General features: G+C 37.9%; 1 protein-coding gene across 21 annotated transcripts in view; it reads right to left on the reverse strand.

Annotated features, from left to right (window-relative positions):
• mycbp2 (MYC binding protein 2) overlaps positions 1–21,387 on the reverse strand; it is a 134,268-nt gene that overhangs the window by 36,081 nt on the left and 76,800 nt on the right. For 12 of the 21 annotated variants that reach the window (XM_073854933.1, XM_073854926.1, XM_073854924.1 and 9 more), the window contains 7 exons: positions 18,970–19,170; positions 18,835–18,890; positions 17,469–17,584; positions 16,247–16,344; positions 15,523–15,639; positions 7,038–7,178; positions 3,177–3,251 (listed from right to left, as the gene is read on the reverse strand). In XM_073854933.1, coding sequence (XP_073711034.1) covers positions 3,177–3,251; positions 7,038–7,178; positions 15,523–15,639; positions 16,247–16,344; positions 17,469–17,584; positions 18,835–18,890; positions 18,970–19,170 — 804 coding nt within the window. The remainder of the gene's footprint in view (positions 1–3,176; positions 3,252–7,037; positions 7,179–15,522; positions 15,640–16,246; positions 16,345–17,468; positions 17,585–18,834; positions 18,891–18,969; positions 19,171–21,387) is intronic. The other 9 variants (XM_073854939.1, XM_073854936.1, XM_073854929.1 and 6 more) reach the window with 2 other exon arrangements.

Genomic DNA, 21,387 nt, shown 5'->3' on the forward strand with positions numbered 1-21,387 from the left:
AATTGTTTTAATGAACTATTTTAATGATCTAAAAGTGTTATTATAATAACACTATATTATTACTATCCTGACTCGATCAGGCTTTATTCTATGAACAATAAATCATCAGATTACTGTAATTATATTGGTAACACTTCATGATAAGGGTCCATGAACCATAATGAACTGATCTAAATGAATTCTTAAATATGAAGTAATGCTGAGTTATGACATGTACTAATCCTAAACTAATGAAGAGTCATCATTAACGCAACACATGAATTTATTGTTTATTAATACATTAACTAACAACTAAAAGACATGTCATGTTGTACTTAATGATGCCTCTTCATTAGTTTATGTTTGTAACTTTAATTTTTTTGCATTAACTCAGCATTAGTTCAGGCTGAAGAACTAATAAATTCATTATGATTAATGAACCCTTATTATAAAGTGTAACCATTATATCATTACTGTTAATATTATTACTATTAGTAGTACTGTTCTGCATTCTCATTTATGTAATAGAGATTTACAGCTAGTTAACGTAAGTTAGCTCCAGCTTAAGAACACTTTCACCGGCTCCTCTTGAGCCCGGATATTTCCTCTTTAAACGTTGTGCTCCCGTTAAAGGCAAGTTCTGTCTGTTATGTATTAAACACGACAGCTTTCTTGGTTTGAAGTTTTATGAATGTTCGTGCTGATACATTTGCACTACGCCATAATCCGCGCTGTGTTTTCATCTATCTTCTTCTATCGCTAATTTGCAAGGGCTGCAGTACACTCTAGCGCTACCGCGTCGTAGAAGTCAAATCAAGACATTGTAGGCCCTTAGATTAGGTTAAGTGCAACCAACGACTACTCGACAGCAAAGATATTTGTCGACAAATTTTTATTGTCGACGTTGTCGACTAATCGTTTCAGCCCTAAGCTTGTCATCACAACTTGACATTACCAAGACAATATAACTGATCACTTTTTATCAGTGATACAAATTGAATTTGTCATTCAAAAAAAATAATTTAGTGTTAATACTAAAGTCATATAGTTTTATAACAGCGTCATGAATATTTTTCTTGACCTCAACTACAGTGGAAAAAATAGAATTTGTCATTAAAATGTCATTAAGTGTTAATACTCTGTCATATAGATTTATAACAATTTCATGAATATTCTTCAGTTTATTTTTTGTTCCCTCCAGGTGTTTATGGAAAAAATCCAGGTGTTTAAGAAAAAAAAGTACTTTGGACCACTGTAGTTGAGGTCAATAAAAATATTTATGATGCTGTTATAAAACTATTTGACATAGTATTAACACTTAACATTTTAATTGACAGTTTAATGTAATGTTAACCCATAAAGCTAGGTAGTTTCTTAAGTTTGATAATCATTCTGATATGTCATGTCTATAACAGATTTATGAGAAGTTATGATGTATTGGTTTAGTCAAGTTGTCATAACATCTCGAACAATGTCATCTTTGCCTTAAAATGACATAATTGAACAAATGACACTTAATGACAGTTGTCATAAACGTGCAAAAACCTCCCTTCATGTTCATGACACGTCATGATTATGAAGGTTTTGTGTCAGTCTTATGCACATCCCTTTTAAGTAAAGTGTTACCAAACATCCTAAATTTCATAGCTTAAAGGGATAGTTCGGCCAAAAACGATATTAAACGCATGATTTACTCACCCCCAAGCTGTCCAAGTTGCATATGTCCATCGTTTTTCAGACAAACACATTTTCGGATATTTTAGAAAATATTTTAGATCTTTCTGTTGATTAAATGTAATGTTACGGGGTCCAGCAATAGTCCACGACCTTCAAGTCCAAAAAAAGTGCGTTCATCCTTCACAAATTAAATCCAAACGGCTCCAGGATGATAAACAAAGGTCTTCTGAGGGTAATCCGTGCGGTGTTGTTGTAGAAATATCCATATTTAAAATGTTATTAACTACCTTCCGGTTGCGCCGCCATCTTAGACTCAGGAGAGAGTATTAGCGTAGTGTACACACTTTTCTTAGTGACGTATGACAAATTCGGAGGGCGGGGGACAGAGCAGCAACAGAGAAACCGCTGTATGCTGCGTAAGCGCTTATCCTGAATGCGGATGACTCTAAGATGGCGGCGCTACCGGAAGGTAGTTAATTACGTTAATAACATTTTAAATATGGATATTTCTACAACAACACCGCACGGATTACCCTCAGAAGACCTTTGTTTGTCATCCTGGAGCCATTTGGATTTGGTTTGTGAAGGATGGACGCACTTTTTTTGGACTTGAGGGTCGTGGACTGTTGCTGGGCCCCGTGGCATTGCATTTGGTCAACAGAAAGATCTAAAATGTTTTCTGGAGTGTCCGAGGGTGTGTTTGTCTGGGGGGCGATGGACGTGTGCGGCTCGGACGGCTTGGGGGTGAGTAAATCATGGGTTTGGTATTGTTTTTGGCCGAACTATCCCTTTAAGACAACCTCCTTATCAAAAATGAAAGCATTTATGTAGCCATTCTCCGGAAAAAACATGAAAAATGGCTGGAAAAGTGACGTCACTAGGTAGATACAAACAGCACTAAATATACACAAGATCAAATGTGTTAGAAACATCTCTATACTGTTACACATCACCTAAACATTTTTACTGTATCAAAACGGATTTTAATTTAGAAATATATCGTACTTTTTAAGTGTGGCTCTACATATAAACAAGACAATCTTTACAAAATTGATCCTAATCCAAATACAAGTTGTAGGGTGATCACATAACAGTGTGGTCCTGTAATAATGTTGACTAGTATCAGGTAGGCATGCTGTTTAAAAACGGACAAATATGACTGTGTAAGAAAAAGATAAACATGCATTTAAAATTCCAGCTTTTCTGTACAATCCTCATGCAACTGTGTTTGTTTTGAATTACATGAAAATGCAAAACATTAACCTAACAAATGAAATGAAAGGATCATTAAGTTGTTACAAGGCACCTAAAAATGTGTTATAGGAAAAACAAAAAAAAGATGTTCAAGGTGTATTTTTGTTTCACTCACAAGATTTAAACATGCAACTTTGATTGCTCCACTATTACTGTATGTGCAATCTCACAATTTGAAGTGTCAAATTTCACAAACGAATGAGAAATACTGGTGGAAAGCAAAGCAGGAGTCAAGCTACACACAACTCGACCTTCTGACAACTCACCTGTGGAAAACAAGATAAGGTCGTCCAAGACAAAAAGTCGATATCCCTGACTCCTTGGCTAGCGCTAAAGGTATTCTAAGCAACAGATTACAAGCAAGTCAAAACACGATGGGGAATTACCTTAAAAGTAGAAACCCAGATGGTATGGTTGTCTTTTTTTTGGAAGAGACGCCGTTGTTATTGTGGCAGGTATGTTTTTGTTGTCTTTATTTCTTCATTGAGACAGTAAGATAAGAATTAAACAATACTAAAACTAATTTTGGTCTTTGGTCGATTCTGAACAATCTGATTACAACTAAACTTAAATCACATCAAAATGCACAGAAACGTAGACATATGAAGATTTATAATCTTCCAAAAAAATCTGTGGTGTGTCATGCTGCTCCTATTGGGCATCCTGATGACATTTTTATATTCAGAGTTAACTGTGCTCTCAAAATCATGGCCAAGCGTTTAGACCAAGCAGGCTTGTTTCATGGCACAACCTTATTAAATCCCACAGGATCCCTTGACTTAATTTAGTATGAACATTTAAACAGATCAACATCTTTTAACCCATGTGCTGTTGTAAAGGTTCCAGTGCCATGGAGCAACTTTAAGCAAATCTTTATAGAAGAGCCAATAGTTTCCATTAGGCTGCCTTGGTGGCATTCATACTTCTGTACCATCATGACAAACAGCAAAGCTTTGTACATTGATATTAAGTAACAGACTAGTAGTGATGCACCGAAATAAAAAATTGGGCAGAATCCGATACCGAATATTCCGGATAGACTGGATGCCAAAAACCGAAAAAAAAAAAAAAAATGTTAATACGAACTTTAATTAAGGTACACAATCAGGGGTCAATATAAAGGACTGCCTGATGGCCCCGTGCCAGCTTAGAGACGCTCGGGCCAATAAACAGTATTGTTGGGTCAGTGCTTCGCCCTCAGTCGCTAAAATATATTATTTGCCTGTATGTATTCTTATGCAATGTTACCATCGAGACACATTTTAAGCATCACAAACGTTAACTTCTCAGCAATATCATGAGGTTTTGAATGATTTTGTTTAACGAGTTAACTTTTTTAAATGCACGTTATGAACGACTCCGACTCATAATGATTTTAGATTGATAAGGACTTCATACTGACCGAATGCCGTAGTACACGCACAAGCTGTGCATGAAACACATAATCGATACAAAATCAATTCAGAATCGATTTCAGATGATTTTTAATGGGAAACGTGATTAATCATTGCAGCCCTAGTAAAACACAATGAAAAAAAACAATGAGATGTTTTGCACAGTTTGCCGTCAGTTTCCAGGTAAGCAGAGCCTTTTTTGTTGGAACAAGCAACAACTGTTAACAAAATCTCAAAGCTCATGAGAAAAGCCGAAAGCAAATAGTGTGCATGGTGTCTAACGGGTTGCTGATAAACCCTCATCTGGTCCATTGAACTTAATGGCGAGATGTATGAATGATAATTTTAAGCGCATCGAGAGAGATCAACACGCCATATTAATAACACTGTTTTAATAATATTGGTTTGTTGTCTTCCTTAGATTCAAGTTCTCCATTTCTGTGCACAGTTAATCCTGATAGACCTAAAACTATTCACCCTAAAAAGAGTATTGTGAAATTTCAGAATTAGAGTTTAAAGGGGGGGTTTAATGGTATTTCATGCATTCTGACTTATTAACACAGTTATAGAGTTGTTTCCTCATGCTAAATGTAGGCAAAGTGTCAAAACAGCAGTTGGGCGTGTTTCAGAGTATTTCTGTGCCGAATGCACTTCGCCAGGGTTCGTACAAGTTTCGGCTAGTTTTTTTCGATTACGGTTCTAACTGACGTTTCAGGGGTTTTCGATACGTATCACTTCTTTAAATGGGCTTCCGCCGGAAAACTTCCCCCGGAAAACCCCGCCCAGCCGTCAGTCAGCGTGAGACGCTAGAGCTGCTAACAGCTTATCACGCCACTCAGCTTTGTTTAATTTCAAAAGTCAACAATGGCACAACAAGAAGTGTGTTTTTGGATGTAAGGAGAAGACATCCAGCCTTATGGAAACAATGGATATAGTTTATTATCCGGATTAGCAGCGGAGTTTTGCGTGTGTGTTTGATGCGCTGGATTTTCAGAACCGGGTCATGACGAGTTACACGTGGTAAGTAAGACTTCTGTCTTATGTTGGAAATAGGCGCGTGTATATTATATAAATGACACGAACATGTAGTGAATCATAAGTTAAAACAGTGTTGTATAGTGTTGCATGACTCGTACTCGCTCCTCCCGTGTTATAACTCCTCCTTCTTCATTTTTTCGTACGTTATCGGAAAGATTCGGTAAAGCTAATCTTTCTTTTATATATCTGATTAAACTAAAGACTCTTCAGAGATATAAAGGATGTCATACTACTCTATAGGTACTCCAGATTAATATCAGAAATGCAGAAACAGCGTGTGTTACGTGAGCTTTAAATTTAAAATGGCCAAATGTCTTAAATGATACATAAAATGTATATTATATTTGACTTTTGAATTATTATTTTAAATATGAGACATTTTTTGGGGGGGGGCAGTGAAAACCTGAATTTGAGGTGAAAAATCTTAACTTCGGCGGATTTCCGCGCCGGGTTAACCAATCAGGACCTTGCTGTAGTAGTGACGTGATTACAGGAAGCAGGCGGAGTCTCAGCAGAGTCGCAGAAGCCCCTCCCATGATGCGGATTTCCGCTTGAATGTCTCAAATGACTAGAATTTCACGCACGAATGAAGCGAGTAAACTCAAATGTTCAAGCGTCCAACTACGCGCGAATAGCACGTTTTTGCCGCCTCTATTGCGGCTGGTGTAAACTCGGCATTACAGAGAACTGTGCACTTTATCATCAAACACGATGAACATTAACAACTTTATTTGATAGCCTAATGTTGCTTTTCAGAGGAGGATTTGAACTTTACTTAAAAGACACTAAAGACACGTTAAAATACAATCATGGGTCGGGCAATGGAGGATCACACAGAACTTTGCACTTGCATTTTGCTTTGTTGCACTGTGATAACAGCTGCAGTAAGACTGAAATCTTAAAAGGGGAGCGCCATTTATTTATTTGATTTTATTATTTTTGGCAGATAATGCAGGTTCTTCGGCCAAAATTTCGGTGCATCCCTACAGACGAGCTATTTTTCACACCACATATGATGGGTTACAAAACGGTAGGGCTGCACAATGAATCAAATGAATATAAAAACAGTGATTATGGCTGGGGTGATTAGCTAATCTTCACAAATGTACATTAACATCCCATTTATGTCTACTTCTATTTTTTCCAAAGACATGTTTTTATTGCAGTTGAACACTGTATCCATTCAAACACACGCCCGATAATTGTGTGTAAAAATTAAATCACGAATAAGAGACCTACTAGTTCCGACAACTGATTGTTAACCATTACTAATGAATACTAGGCCTGCACCACCTAATAAATAAATACAATCTCAATGCTTTTTGTAATAATCATGCAGCCCTACACAACAGCATGAATGAGTTAGTGTCTCTCAGACCAGAAGTTAATAAGATGAGTGATTAGAGGACATGCACTCACTCTTAACACATCACATCATTATGTCTAAATGGCCGTGCCCAAACTACAGAGTAGCAGCACAACATGCAGAGACGCATTTTGCTGGCCTTTGCACGTTTTTGGCGAAGCATGCTTGTAGACATTTGGGAATGGGTCACTGGCTTCCCTTGATTCACTTTTACAGAGCCAAACTCAAGTATATTCATTCATCATCCTAAAGTGAAGTTGAAAATTATGCACGTACAAATCCCCATCCCAAATGAGCAGTGTGGGGGCACAGTGGGGGCCTTTACTTACGTCGACGGGGAGCAGGAGGCTTCTACCCAGATGCTGGTTAAAAGAGAGGCACCAGGCTTCAGTGTACCCATTCATGTTGGGAACATACTTCTTTACTGTGTCATCATTCAGTCTGAGCCAGACACCATCGTCATTGTGGATCTATGGGAAACAAGCAACAGAGCGAAGCCACGCCCTCTTGTAACTGCGTACACGCCCCTTGCATGAGCCTCTGAGGATGCAGGGCCGTGTAATGCGAAGCAATAACCAATTGGATGTATAGTGGATGCCCATGTGTTGAAGAAAATACATAATGCAAATAATAATGTCGGCAGCCAGCAGAGAAGTAAAAGCTCTTTGACATAACTTGCAAGTATAACATGCTGTGCTGACTTTCACATGAATAGTGTTGTAGATACAGTAATGTTACGGAGGAAAGCTTTCTTTTGAAGTATGAAGTGTGTAAATATACATTACACATAGCATATATTATATATAAAAAGTCTTAATGTTGCGTTTTACACCAGACGTGAATGAAGCGTTAAGCGCGGATGATTTACAAGTTAAGTCAAGGCAAAGACGCGAAAGATGCGGTGCGATTGAGTGAGTTGACAATTTTTGAACTTTGGCGAATATTCGTGCAGCGTTAACCAATCAGGAGCTTGCTCAAGTAGCGAGCTGAGGCAGAAATACGAAACAACAATGGAGGACAAAATCATCGTTGCTGTATGTGGACACCTGGAGCTGTACATCTTATAGCTATTTTGTACTTTTATAGCAACAGGAATTAAAAGGATATTGCTTGGAAGAAAGTGAGTGAGGAGGTCGGACAATCTGGGGTGCATTTCCCAATAGCATGGTTGCTAAGTTAGCAACTTTGTTGGTTGCAATGCAATTTCCCATTGCCTCCCAAGTTGCTAACAGGTTAGCAACAATGTTTTTGGGAAACGCACCCCTGGTAGGTTGAAAAAAGCGCTCTTTAATCAATTTAAGCCATACATTATACATATTGAGACTACGAGTTAGCTAAAGCCGGCAAATTGAAAATATCCACGTCTTTCAAATTTCACGCGCCAATGAAGTGAGTTAATTTATTCGCTTCATTTCAATCTGGTGTAAAAGCACAGTTAGTCCACCACCAGTTTGTTTGTTAAAAATTAATTTTAATGACCCTATACATTTTTGTGTCTTTATATGAGAATACAAACAGAAAATATACTATACTATTTACAGGCAAAAGTTAGTTTTTAGTGTGAACTCTTTGGGCACTAAGCACATCTTGACATTTTTTCAGGCAAGTAATTACATTAGAAAAATTGTTTATTTAAAAATTAGCGTTTTATTTTATTTAGGCTTAAGAGAGCCTGCATGGCCTGTTATGGCTCAAGTGTAAGTGAAGGTCATACTAAAAAACAAAAAATGAAAAAAATTTTCTATGTTTCATATATTGCATACAAATATATTGCATGAAATATTTATATATGGTCACTAAACCATTGCAAAAACAACAATCTAATGGTGGCATGGTGACCTAAGACTTTTGCCCATGTATGTTGTTATATACTACACTGTGAGAGTTCAGTGCACAAGGCAATGTTGACGTAAATCATGTGAAAGGGCACTTAAAGCAATAGACAGCATTGCAGATGCGGGATCAGATCTTATAAGAGCTATCAGTGATCAGCATGCAGCAATGGGCTGTTTTGGGAATGGGGAGGGACAGATAATTCCTGTTAGGGAATTAACTGCAGCCTCAAAGTCTTCTGCATGTGAATGAAGCAAAGAATAAAAAGGGTCATTACATATCAAATCAAACATATTTTGTAAACTTCCCCAACTATAAATGTTTGAAATTGGTTAACTTTTGAATTCTGGTAAAAGGAGTACTTAAATGAAAAATAAAGCCAAAATATTAAATTACCATAGTTGATCATTTACAGAGATACTTCACTATTTTTGTAAAAGGAAGTCAAAATGACCATTTAAACCTAATACTTGAAGTCAGATTACAGAGCGTGGAAACTTAAGCAAAATTTGTTGCTGATGGTGACAGCTTAAAAATAAAAGACATTTTTTGTGTTGTTTTTTCAATGTTTGAATGGCTGTAACTCAAAAAGGTTTAAAAGTTATCATAGTATTGTATCTGGTTCTTAATAAACTTCATTTTATTTATAAGGGCCTATATGGTACAATCCCAGAGATATGGGGATCTCAATGTGGCTCCATGCAAACTGTAAACTTCAACTATCAAAAACCAAATGAATCAAACCAACCAAAAATACTCCAAAATTGTAAAATCGAGGCACATTAACTGGCTCTACATAGTTATATTTGTTAGTATATCATTTTCAGACTTTGTTACGGCGCAGGCACTGATTGGTAAATACTCTATGTCACAAAAGTGAGTACACACCTCACATTTCCTCATAAACCCCATTCACACAGACCTTTGGTCCCAGAAAATACCCGTAATATTGCCATACAAGCTTCTGTGTGAATGCAAACACGTCCCATAAATCTTCTCCCACAAAAGTTATGGTTCAGCTCTTTAAAACGAGAGATAACATGCATATAAACATTCACCACGAGAAATGTTGCAAATTAGATTGAAGCAGTTATCAGGAAATGATAAATGAGACGCATAAACAATGACGCGTGTGTCGTAGTGAGGACGCGCGTGTCATGGCAACATGAAGTTGGTTCAACTCTTTAGAATGAGGGATTTACATGCAATACAACATTCACGACGAAACATATCAGCAAACTGGACTGACATAGATATCAGGTAAGTTAGCACGTCAATTACTGCGCTGAAGCGGAGATCGTTCAGCAGCATAAAAGAATCGCGTCACGCGCTCATTTGAGCTATAAAAAACGAAGATGCCCGCGCGTCATCCCAACAAAGATATATGCTTCAGCTCCTCAAAATGCGGGTTTTAAATGCATATTAACAGTCACGATGAGAAATGTCTGAAAACTGGATTAAAGTAGAGATCAGGGAGCTGGTCAAATATCCATTCTGAAGCTGAGATCATTCACCAGCATAGACCAGCGCGTCTTGGGCTCCTTTATATTCTTATCATAAACAAAAATGCATGCGAGTTGTTTCTGGAGAGAGAAATAATGAATAATATGCAAACTTCAGACGCTGCGTAAGATAGTGCAGGACTTTAAACAGTTCACGTGTCTTTCCGGGACCTTGCAGATGCCGTCAAATCATGGCAGTGTGAATGAACAAAAAATCAAACGATCCCGGAAAAATTCCAGGATGCATTCCAGAATGTCTGTGTGAAAAGGGCTATATTTTACTGTTTCTTAAGGAACAATACTATAGAAATGAAATGTGGATATATTTTAGAGTAATCAATGTGCTACTTGTATAGCTTTACTAGAAATAGTATAATAACTTAACAAACAGCCATTATTGTCAAAATAACTGGCAACAAAAGTAAGTACACACTAAGTGATAATAGATGTATATCGTTTAAACATGCAAAGCCACATGTCCTGTTCATCATCTTCATGTTTTGAAAGGACCATATAACTGTGTGTATCTTGCATTAGAAATGTGCAGATTTGAGAATTAGAATTGTTACTCTCCACCAAGATGGCTTAGGCTATCAGAAGCTCAGTAACAACCTGAAACTGAGTTACAGTACAGTGGCCAAGGTCATACAGAGGTTTTTCAAGACTGCTTCCACTCAGAACAAGACTCACAAGGGTCGATCAAAGAAGTTGACTACTTGTGCTGTGCTTCATGTGCAGAAGTTGGCTTCAAAAACAGACGCATGAGTGCTGCCAACATTGCTTTACAGGTTGCAGAGGAAGAAGGTCAGATTGTCAGTGCTCAGACCACACGTCGCACACTGCAACAATTCAGTTTGAATAGCGGTCATCCCAGAAGGAAGCCTCTTCTGAAGCTGGCTCACAAGAAAGCAAACAAACAGTTTGCTAAAGATAACCTGTCCAAAGCATGAATTACTGGAACCATATCCTGTGGTCTGATGAGACAAACTTAAACATAAACTTGTTTGGCTCAGAATTGTTGCAGTGTGCGGCGCATGGTCTGAGCACTGAAAATCTGACCTTCTTCTTCTGCAACCTGTAAAGCAATGTTGGCAGCACTCATGCATCTGTTTTTGAAGCCAGCTTCTGCACTTAAAGCACAGCACGAGTACTCAACTTTGATGAACCTTTACGTGTCCTGCTCCAAGTCTTGGAACACCTCTGTATGACCCTGACCACTGTACTGTAAATTAGTTTCAGGTTGTAACTGATCTTATATCCTAGGCCAGGGCTATTCAATAAGTTTGGGGGCCAGTTCATGAAAAGCATCTCAAATGAGGGGCCAGAGATATATCAGTTATGATGACTACATTTTCCTACATTTAAACACTCATGTTGTATTTTAAAACTGCATACAACAACATTAGTGCATTGTAAGATGTCTAAGTAGGCTTTATCTACATCCAGACCTGTTCATATGTTGTATTTTAAAACAGCATAATAATATAAATGCATTGTAAGATGCCCAAGTAAGCTTTATTCTACATTTAAAAGGGTAAATAAGAGCCATATCACACTCATTGAGAATTTAACTCATTTACTCACTTAAGTAGCCTACACATAACAAAAAGTTTACAATATGGAACATAACATTGTTTTATTAGGCTAGCTTCTAATAAGAGAGTAACAGAGTAACGCCAGGATCTTTTTCTCTAGTAAGTTCACAAAATCGTTTCAATGCGTTTCCTTTATTAAGACATCTAATGTCATTGTGAATAAGCAAGTCATCATTGAGCTAACATATCAGACAACAACTGTCGGAAAAGGTGTTGTTGTAAGCTGGAAATACAACAAAAGTTAAAACAGCCATAGAGAGTCTGTGGTTTCTTAAAGGGATAGTTCGGCCAAAAATGATATTAAACCCATGATTTACTCACCCTGAAGCCGTCCGAGATGCATATGTCCATAATTTTTTATACTAACACATTTTAAGTTATTTTAGAAAATGTCTTAAATCTTCCAGCTGCAAAACAGTAAAGTTACAGGGTCCACGTCCTTCAAGTCCTAAAAAGTGCATATATCCTTCCCCAATGAAATCCAAATTGCTCCAGGATGATAAACAAAGGTCTTCTGAGGGTAATCCGTGCGCTGTTGTTGTAGAAATATCTATATTTAAAACTTTATAAAAGAAAATAACTAGCTTTTTTTAGCTTCCGGTAGCGCCGTCATCTTAGACTTCTTTGTATTCAGGAGAGAGTATTAGCGTAGTGTACACACTTTTCTTAGTGACGTAAGACAAATTTGGAGGGCGGGGGCACAGAGCAGCAGGAGAGAAACCTCTGTAAACGGCATACGCTCTCATCTTGAATGCGGACGCGACTAAGATGGCAACATTACCAGTAGGGGTGGGCGATAAACCGGTAGACATAATTAACCGATAGAAATTTGTTTACCAGTAGAGATTTTGGACTATCGCATTTATCGAGGTTACGCGCCCACGTCACGCTCCTGTGCGCGTGGTCGCGAAAACATAACGTTTGTACACGTATTTAAGCACTGCAGTTTTAAAACAAGTTATTTTAAGCCATTGAAACACAGACAACAGATCTGTATGCGTGCGTTCTTTCTGTGTGTCAGGAGCGGACCAGTCGTGCAACCGCTGCTCTTTCTGTCTGTGAGGACCGCTGCTCATTAAGCTCGTGAGCATTTTTTCGCTTTATTGACCTTAAATAGACATATGCGTCAAAATTCCCGTCTTTGCAAGCATCCTCATAAACACGACCAGTTAGGTCTTAAGAGAAAGTAAACAGCTAAAAGAGAAAGCGCACTGTAACAGTGTATTGGATCTGGACTTTGGTCTTAAAGGGGAAGTTACCTAATTTTGCTCCTGTCTGTCACTCGTGTTAATCAAACAGCATTGAGAGAAAATCTATCACTGCTCCTGATTAAATCACTTTTCTACCTTTAATAAAAATATATATGGGGCTATACATACATGCATAATTATTTATTATCATTCTTATATCATTGACTGTTTATCTTCAGAGAGCTTGAGTTTTGTTTGTTTTTATCTTCTTTTTATGCTTCTATGTTTTCTTTGTGTGTTTTTTGTAAGAATTATGAACATTTCTATGGTATTAAAGATTTAAACTAGCCTGGGTGCAAGCCGATCTTAGCCCCGCCCACAACATTTTGAGAACGGGAAGATCGGTCTGGGGTTTCTGCGTTGAGGAGCTACTGTGCTAGACCCAAAGCTGGTCGAACCAATCAAATTGTCAGGGCGGGCTTTATACGATGATGGACAGATAATCAACAGTAACGTAATGAACCACGTCACCAAAGAGCGCGTGTGTTGAATCTGTTTACAACGAAATGGCTGCCCCTGTAGAATTCAGATGTGTGGATTCTGACATTGAGTCTGTTCTAAAAGATATCGACAGAGCATTGATTTTAAAAGAGGAACAGAGAAACGCGAGCAAGGCATTTGTTGATGTTTTTGCCGTCCTTCTTACGGGATTCGGCAAAAGTTGGTCACAACTGAAATGCGCATCAAGGCGATGCAACTCGGCGTGCATGACGTGATGGATATAATTAGCGGTCGTTGCCAGCTTTTTTTCGGATGCCCGGAATCGTGGTTGCTGAATAAGTGGAGGGACATGCTAGGCTCCGATATTTTTTGAAGCCAACGTAACGTTAATGGGTATCGTCGTGGATGAAGTTCACCTAACGTACAAATGGTAAGAGATAGTCTTACTGTATGACTTAGTAAATACTTAATGTTGTGATATAAATGAAATGTTTAAACATAGTAGGTGTTGATGTACATTCGCTAACTCAGACTTAGTATAATCACAATGTTAGTGTCATTGTAGTGAAATAACTAGCAGTTCGGTCAGGCAGCAAAAGACGTAATTTCAACATACGTCTCACACCCCGTTGCTCTGATTGGTCATAGGTCTAACCAATTGAGTGCAGAGGCATTTTTCGGTTGAGACACGCCTCATAATTATAGCTCAATGGAGCGGTATCAGACTCAAATTCTGACTAGAATTGAGTATGACAACGTCAGGCTAGATTTAAACCTTATTAAAACATAAAAAACTCTACCGTGATACATATCGTTATCATGATATAAAATTAATCCTATCGTGATAGAAGATTTTGGTCATATCGCCCACCCCTAATTACCAGAAGCTAGTTATTTTCGTTTATAAAGTTTTAAATGTGGATATTTCTACAACAAAACCGTGCGGATTACCCTCAGTAGGCCTTTGTTTATTATCATGGAGCCGTTTGGATTTATTTTGTGAAGGACAGATGCACATTTTTTTGGACCCGAAGGACGTGGACCCCACAACTTCACACTTGATTAACTGACAGATCTAAAACACCCTCCAAAACAACTGAAAATGTGTCCGTCCGAAAAATGATGGACATATGCATCTCGAACGGTTTCGGGGTGAGTAAATTATGGGTTTAATATCATTTTTGGACGAACTATCCCTTAAACTCACCACTATCAGTCATCGGGGGAGGCTCGCGTTGTGGATCAAAGCGCGAATATAAACACGTGACACAGTGGCTCGCGCCAGTCACATGACTCGCGCTCTGCAGCTCATGCTGTATGAAACAGACACACACGGATCAACTCGTAACTGTAGGGCCAACTAACTACATTTATTCTAGAGATGTCTTTTTCACAGACTACATAAAGGGCCGGATCAAATTACCTTGGGGGCCAAGTTTGGCCCGCGGGCCACCAATTGAATAGCCCTGGCCTAGGCCATCTTTGTGGAGAACAACAATTTAAATTCTTAAATCCTCAGAAAACTTTGCCATGAGCTGTCATGTTCAACATCCAGTGGTCAGTATAAAAGAATTGTACTCAAAGCACCAAATTTAAACAGCTCTTATACAAGATATGCAAATTTGTATGGTGCTGTCAAGCAGAGAAAAACATGAACATGATGAACAGAACATGTGGCTTTGCATGGTTAAACAATGGTGATATATTATCACTAAGGGTGTACTCACTTTTGTTGCCAGCTATTTTGACATTAATGTCTGCATAAAGCTATACTGCTTTACAAGTAGTACATTGACTACTCTAAAATATATCCAAATTTAATTTCTATAGCATTAAGAAGATATACAAAAATATTTGCTGAAACATGAAGGGTGTACTCACTTTTGTGACAGTGTATATATTTAGTAAATACATTCATGGCATTTAATATTTTGGCTTTCTGCTTAATTTTTGTATTTCTTAAAAAAAAAGAATAATCAAAAGCAATTATTTTATCAGGGGACCTCATATGAAATGACCCAGCAAAGAAACAATGAGTAAATCAAAAGTCAATCTTAAAGCTCAGATGAAGAAATGGGTGGATCATAATTACATTTACTGATAAAAGGAAAGGAAGACAGCAAAGGACATCAAGAAGATCATAGATACATAAGGAGATCCAAAGAGTTTGGCCCCTATTCTAGAATGCTTTACCTCGTCAATGAATGTGATGGTGCCATTGACATGGACTATGCCTATCTGTTCGCTTTGGAGAGAGGGATGGCTACGCACACGCAGGCCTGCGCTGTCCTTGGCCACAAATTTGCGCACCTGAGAGAAGCAGAGGGGGAGAGACAGATAGACAGCGAGAAGGGTGAGAGGATGGCAGGAAGCAGGAGGCCAAAGAGCAGGGATACATTGCAGAGAGAGATCAAGAACCCATAGTGCCTGACAGATGAGTGATCGGCTATTAAAATAATCCAAGTCTTTTGATTTGGCGCAGTTGTGTTGCTTGTTTCCCACCTCAATTCGTGGTAAATGAACACCACGAGGTGAATGAAGAATTGCCTTGGGGGCAATTGACCCACAAAGCTTTGCAGTAAAACACATTTGATTGCCTTTTTGAAATTTCTTTCAAAATATGTTTTATTTCAGACGACTACAAGTAAGCCATTTTACACATGCTTTCATTGTTTGTGTGAGCAATCTTTCACAGCAGTATAATTTAACAATATGAGCCAAATGCCAAAAATAATAAGACCGCAATAAGTGAAACAGCAAACAATTGTGAAATAAAATTTGTGAGCCAAAATTGTTTGTGGAGACATGAAATTCAGTTTAATAACCGAATCATGGTATTGTGAGTCGTCCATATGTCATTGTGTCAGTCGACACCCAACATAAACCAAATTATTCAGTGCACCTGTTGGGAACTCACCTTGTTCGGTTGAGGTTCAGCTTTGGGTTTGACCATTTGTGTGCCAGGTGGGATCATTCCTTTGGGTGGGTCTTTCACTTCTACCTCCAGACCAGCATCTGAGCAAATACATTTACATTGACAGGTAGTTGATTCTCACGAAACCATTGAAACACCACGGCACTAATGATTTTAGCTTTAAAATGTGTAATATTGTAACATTAAAAAGCATCAGAATTAACACAATACTGTGTTCTACCTTGCACAATGTGTGATTTCAACATAAGAATTTATAATTGGAAATTTTATCTCATTTTCTGCTGAAATTCTCATTACCGCAATGTGTCCGGCTGTGTTTGAACATGCGTTGTGTTGTAATTTAATCAAATTAACACAAAAATATTAAGAAAAAAAATAAATGGATGTTTTGCTAGACTACTTTAGATGACAGAAAAAATATTTACTGAATATTCATGTATAATAAAAATGAAGAAAAATTAGGAAAATGATGTGTCCATGACTGATGTTCTCATCCTCCACAACACTTTTTGAGAACAGTTTAAGCACACATACAGAATTTTAATAAAGTTTGATTTTGAGTGACCAAGCACATGGACCAGTTACTTCAAGATGGCTACCAGGTAAGATCATTTTTTTACAGTTAATTGGAAATATTGTCTTGTCAGAATGCTTACACGACATTTTGATTATCATTACCGCAACAGATGCTTATTAAATGTTAATTTAATTAATAGAAGCATAATACTTTGATTTTAAATGCATGTGCAGAATCTCCAAATGATGTTCTTTCAGGTTTGTCATGTCATTTTGAAAATATGTCAGTGTTGATGTTTTCTGACTGTTGCGGTAATGAGATTTTTTAGGACAAATTTTTTAAATTATGTTACAAAAAGTGTTAAATGATAAGTAAAAGTTTTTAAATTAATGTTCCCATTTACTCCAGGCTTTGTTTTTCAATGTCTGGTGGGAAAAAAAGTAAATTTAAGCAATTTTTACATTTTCATGCTTGACATTTTTAAAACCAAGTTTTCGTGAGAATCACCCAGGTATGCATTTGGCAGGTGCTTCTATCCAAAGTTATGGTAAACATTGTAGCAGTACTGGTATATCCTGTGAATCGAATCAATGACCACTGCGCTGCTAATGCAATGCTCTACCTAATAAACTGTGAAATAACAAACAGCTCAAATTTAACGCTTTAATATGAACCAAAAATTATTACCAATTTCAATGCCATCTATGGTGACATGAATGGTGTAAAGTCCAACGGCACCAGGGGTCCAGTTAGCGCTGTAAGTGCCATCTGTGTTGGCCCGGATGAGCATGTTCTCACTGGGCCTGTGTAAAGAGCAGACAAGCTAAGAAAAGTGTTGTGACATTGAAATATGTGACCGATTAACATTTACAATGATTTACACACTGCAAAAAATGACTTTCTAACTTAGAATTTTTGTCTTGATTTCAGTAGAAATATCAAAAAATTCTTAAATCAAAATGTATTTTCCTGATGAGCAAATTGACCCAAAAATATACAATTTAAGTTAATTTGTGCTTAAAACCAGCAAAACAATCTGCCAATGGGGTAAGCAATTTTTTCTTAAAGCTCACGTAACGCATGCTGTTCCTGCTTTTCTGCTGTTAATCTGGAGTACCTATAGAGTAGTATGACATCCTTTATATCTCCGAAGAGTCTTTAGTTTAATCAGATTTATAAAAGAAAGATTAGCTTTACCGAATCTTTCCGATAACGTACGAAAAAATGGAGAAGGAGGAGTTGTACCGCGGGAGGAGCGAGTACGAGTCATGCAACACTATCCAACACTGTTTAACTTATGATTCACTACATGTTTGTGTCATTTATATAATATGCACGCAACTATTTCCAACATAAGACAGAAGTCTTACTTACCGCGTGCAACTCGTCATGACCCGGTTGGGAAAATCCAGCGCATCAAACACACACGCAAAACTCTGCTGCTACCCCGGATAATAAACTATATCCATCGTTTCCATAAGGCTGACTTTCTTCTCCTTACATTCAAAAACACACTTCATCTTTTGTGCCATTGTTGACTTTTGAAATTAAACAAAGCTGTGTGGCGTGATAAGATGTTTGCAAGCTCTAGCGTCTCCCGCTGATTGACGGGTGGGCGGGGTTTTCCGGGGGAAGTGCCCATATAAAGAAGTGATACGTATAGAAAACCCCTGAAACGTCAGTTTGACCTGTAATTGAAAAAAACTTTCCGAAACTTGTACGAACCCTGACAAAGTGCATTCGGCACAGAAATACTCTGTAACATGTCCAACTGCTTTTTTGACACTTTGCCTACGTTTAGCATGAGGAAACAACTCTATAACTGTGTTAATAAGTCAGAATGCTTGAAATACCATTAAACCACCCCTTTAAAATTAAGTGTTTAAGAAAAAAGTTCAAGGACTGGACTTATTTTCTTAGGTCATTTTGCTCATCAAGAAAAAGCTTTTTAATTTAAGAATTTTTTGATATTTCTACTGAAAACAAGAAAAAAATACTAAGTCATTTTGTGCAGTGCAACAAACAATGGATTGTAGGTGAGAAGATTTTGTACCTCTTTGGTGTGGGTGAGGCAAAGCGAAGTTCCTCGAAAGAGTAATTTTCATATGCCTGAATAAAAATGAAAGTAAATGACATAAGAAACCCCCATTTATAATTTAGCATGTACAAAACAGAAGAGAAGGTCAACCTTCATCATGGTGATGGCGATATAGCGGGCCTCTTTGATAATCATGGGCTCATAAGTCGCCTCCAGTTTGGGTGCTGGGTGGCCACCGAAGGTCAAATCACTGCCCGAGTTGGAGGAGCTGCCTGGCAAACGCTGCAGTCTTTTCATGTTCTCCTGCTGAATTGACTTTTTCTGAGAGACAGGAACAGCCTTCACTTCAACCTACAATACAAAGCAAAGATGATGAGATGAAACCAATGACCCACTTGGCATTATTACACATTTGAATCAAAGTGTTAATGGTTCCAAGTGAGTGACTTTCGAGTTAATGGCCCTTGAGATTCTCAATAAACATTTAACATGTTAGATATGATCAGTGGAGACTCTGGTGGCCCTGCCAGTGACCAATGAGCTCATACTAAAAGTGACATTGGCTATGTTTACATGCCCAAAATTTTGTCAATCCGACTGAATTTAATTCACAGGTAACGACAATACAATTAACAATTTCCCTAAACATTGCAATCTGATTAAAATGGTAGTTTACGAGTACATTCTATGTAATGCGAACCAAACATCTGCGCAAGCGCACAGCCAGGGTTGCCAGATTCGCGTATCAAAACAAGCCAAACAGGTATTCAAAACTAGCCCAAAAGCATCCCAATGACTATTCAGAGCACGAAATCCTTCGATCTTTTACTCGCAAAAAAACAACTCGCAGAAACAGTTCAAAAGTAGCCCAAATCTAAACTCCATCAAAAATCAGAGGACTTGGCAACAAAGCGCAGAGCATCTCTTGTCGAGTTCATGCTTTATCTCTGGATAAATGCAAAAAGCTGAGTTGGAAAAAGTCGTTCTTAAGAAGTTTTCAGATATAGGCAAAAAACCCTGACTTTTCGAAAGGCACAATGCTATATTATTTCTTTATGTAATGTTATGAAAGACATGAACACAGCAAAATGTAGAGCACTTGACCCCATTACCATAAAGGGACACTCCACTTTGTTTAAATATGCTTATTTTACAGCTCCTCTAGAGTTAAACATAAAATTTTTACAGTTTTCTATTGAATCTGATTAGACTAGGGATCGACCGATATGGATTTTTCAGTGCCGATGCCAATACCGATTTTTGATTCATCAGCCTTAGCCGATGACCGATACAGGCTGCCGATTTTCTTGAGCCGATATTTGGAGCCGATACTGGTCTTGCTCACTCAATTTACATCATAAAAATTATGTAAAAAATGGCATGTTGTTAAAAAGAGATGTTATTAGTTTGCACAGTTCTTACATTTATTGTAGTCCAGGACTAGTCTAATCCCTGTCCAGGAAACCGCCCCATAGAGATGAAAAAAAACCCACTTTGTTCAGCTATGATCAGCTGTTAAGCCGGGCTTTCAATGTTGTCGTGAAAAGGTTGGTTGCTTTTAGTCACATGACCTGCAATCGCTTGAGAGTTCCAGCACTCTGTCTGTAAATTATGCCGGAAAAATCGGCAAACACGGCAGCCATGTATCGGCCGATGCCGATACACATAAAACTCGCAAATATCGGCCCGATATATCGGCCAGCCGATATATCGGTCTATCACTAGATTAGACCATTAGCATCGAGCTCAAAAATAACCAAAGTGTTTCGATAAAGACTTTGCTGCAGTAACATGGCCGCAGGAGGCACAATGATATTACGCAGCGCCTGAAAATAGTCCCCTTGGATACTTTCAATAGCAGGGGACTATTTTCGGGTGCTGCGTCATATCATTCTGCCTCCTGCAGCCATGTTACTCCAGCAAAGTCCTTGATTATTACACCAGAATGAGAGTATAGTTCTAGCCATATCTGACTAGAAAATCACAGCTTTTAATTTTCCATCAATCTTAGTACACGATGTAACTTCAGAAGAGTCAAGTTTTAAATAGAAAAAATATGGAAACTCTTTGGTTATTTTTGAGCGCGATGCTAATGGTCTAATCAGATTCAATAGATTATGCTAAGCTATGCTAAAAGTGGTTACGTCAGACCCGGAGATCGGATGAATGGATTCCAAAACGGTAAAAATCAAATGTTTATCTCTAGAGGAGCTGGAAAATGAGCCTATTTTCAAAAAAGTGGAGTGTCCCTTTAATAACGCTTGTTGCCATTGCCTTGCTATTGCGTGTTTCTTTGAGAGTGATATGTAAAATAAGAGGTAAATATAAGACAATTAAGCACAATTCTTCTGCGCATGTGCACAATGTATTTTTGCATCCGATGGAGAAAATACTAGGATTCACACTTTCCACCTGCTGATTGGATCACAGATCGGAGTACACCAACCATTTTAATATGATCGAAATAAGCATCCGATCGTCCTTAATTGTTTTGGTTAAGGTGTTAATACAAAGGCTTTTTTAATCTGATTGAGCCATCAATACTATTACAAATGGATCTTTTGGTTG

This window comes from Misgurnus anguillicaudatus, chromosome 17 (assembly GCF_027580225.2).
Source record: "Misgurnus anguillicaudatus chromosome 17, ASM2758022v2, whole genome shotgun sequence".
NCBI classification, from domain to species: Eukaryota; Metazoa; Chordata; class Actinopteri; order Cypriniformes; family Cobitidae; genus Misgurnus; species Misgurnus anguillicaudatus.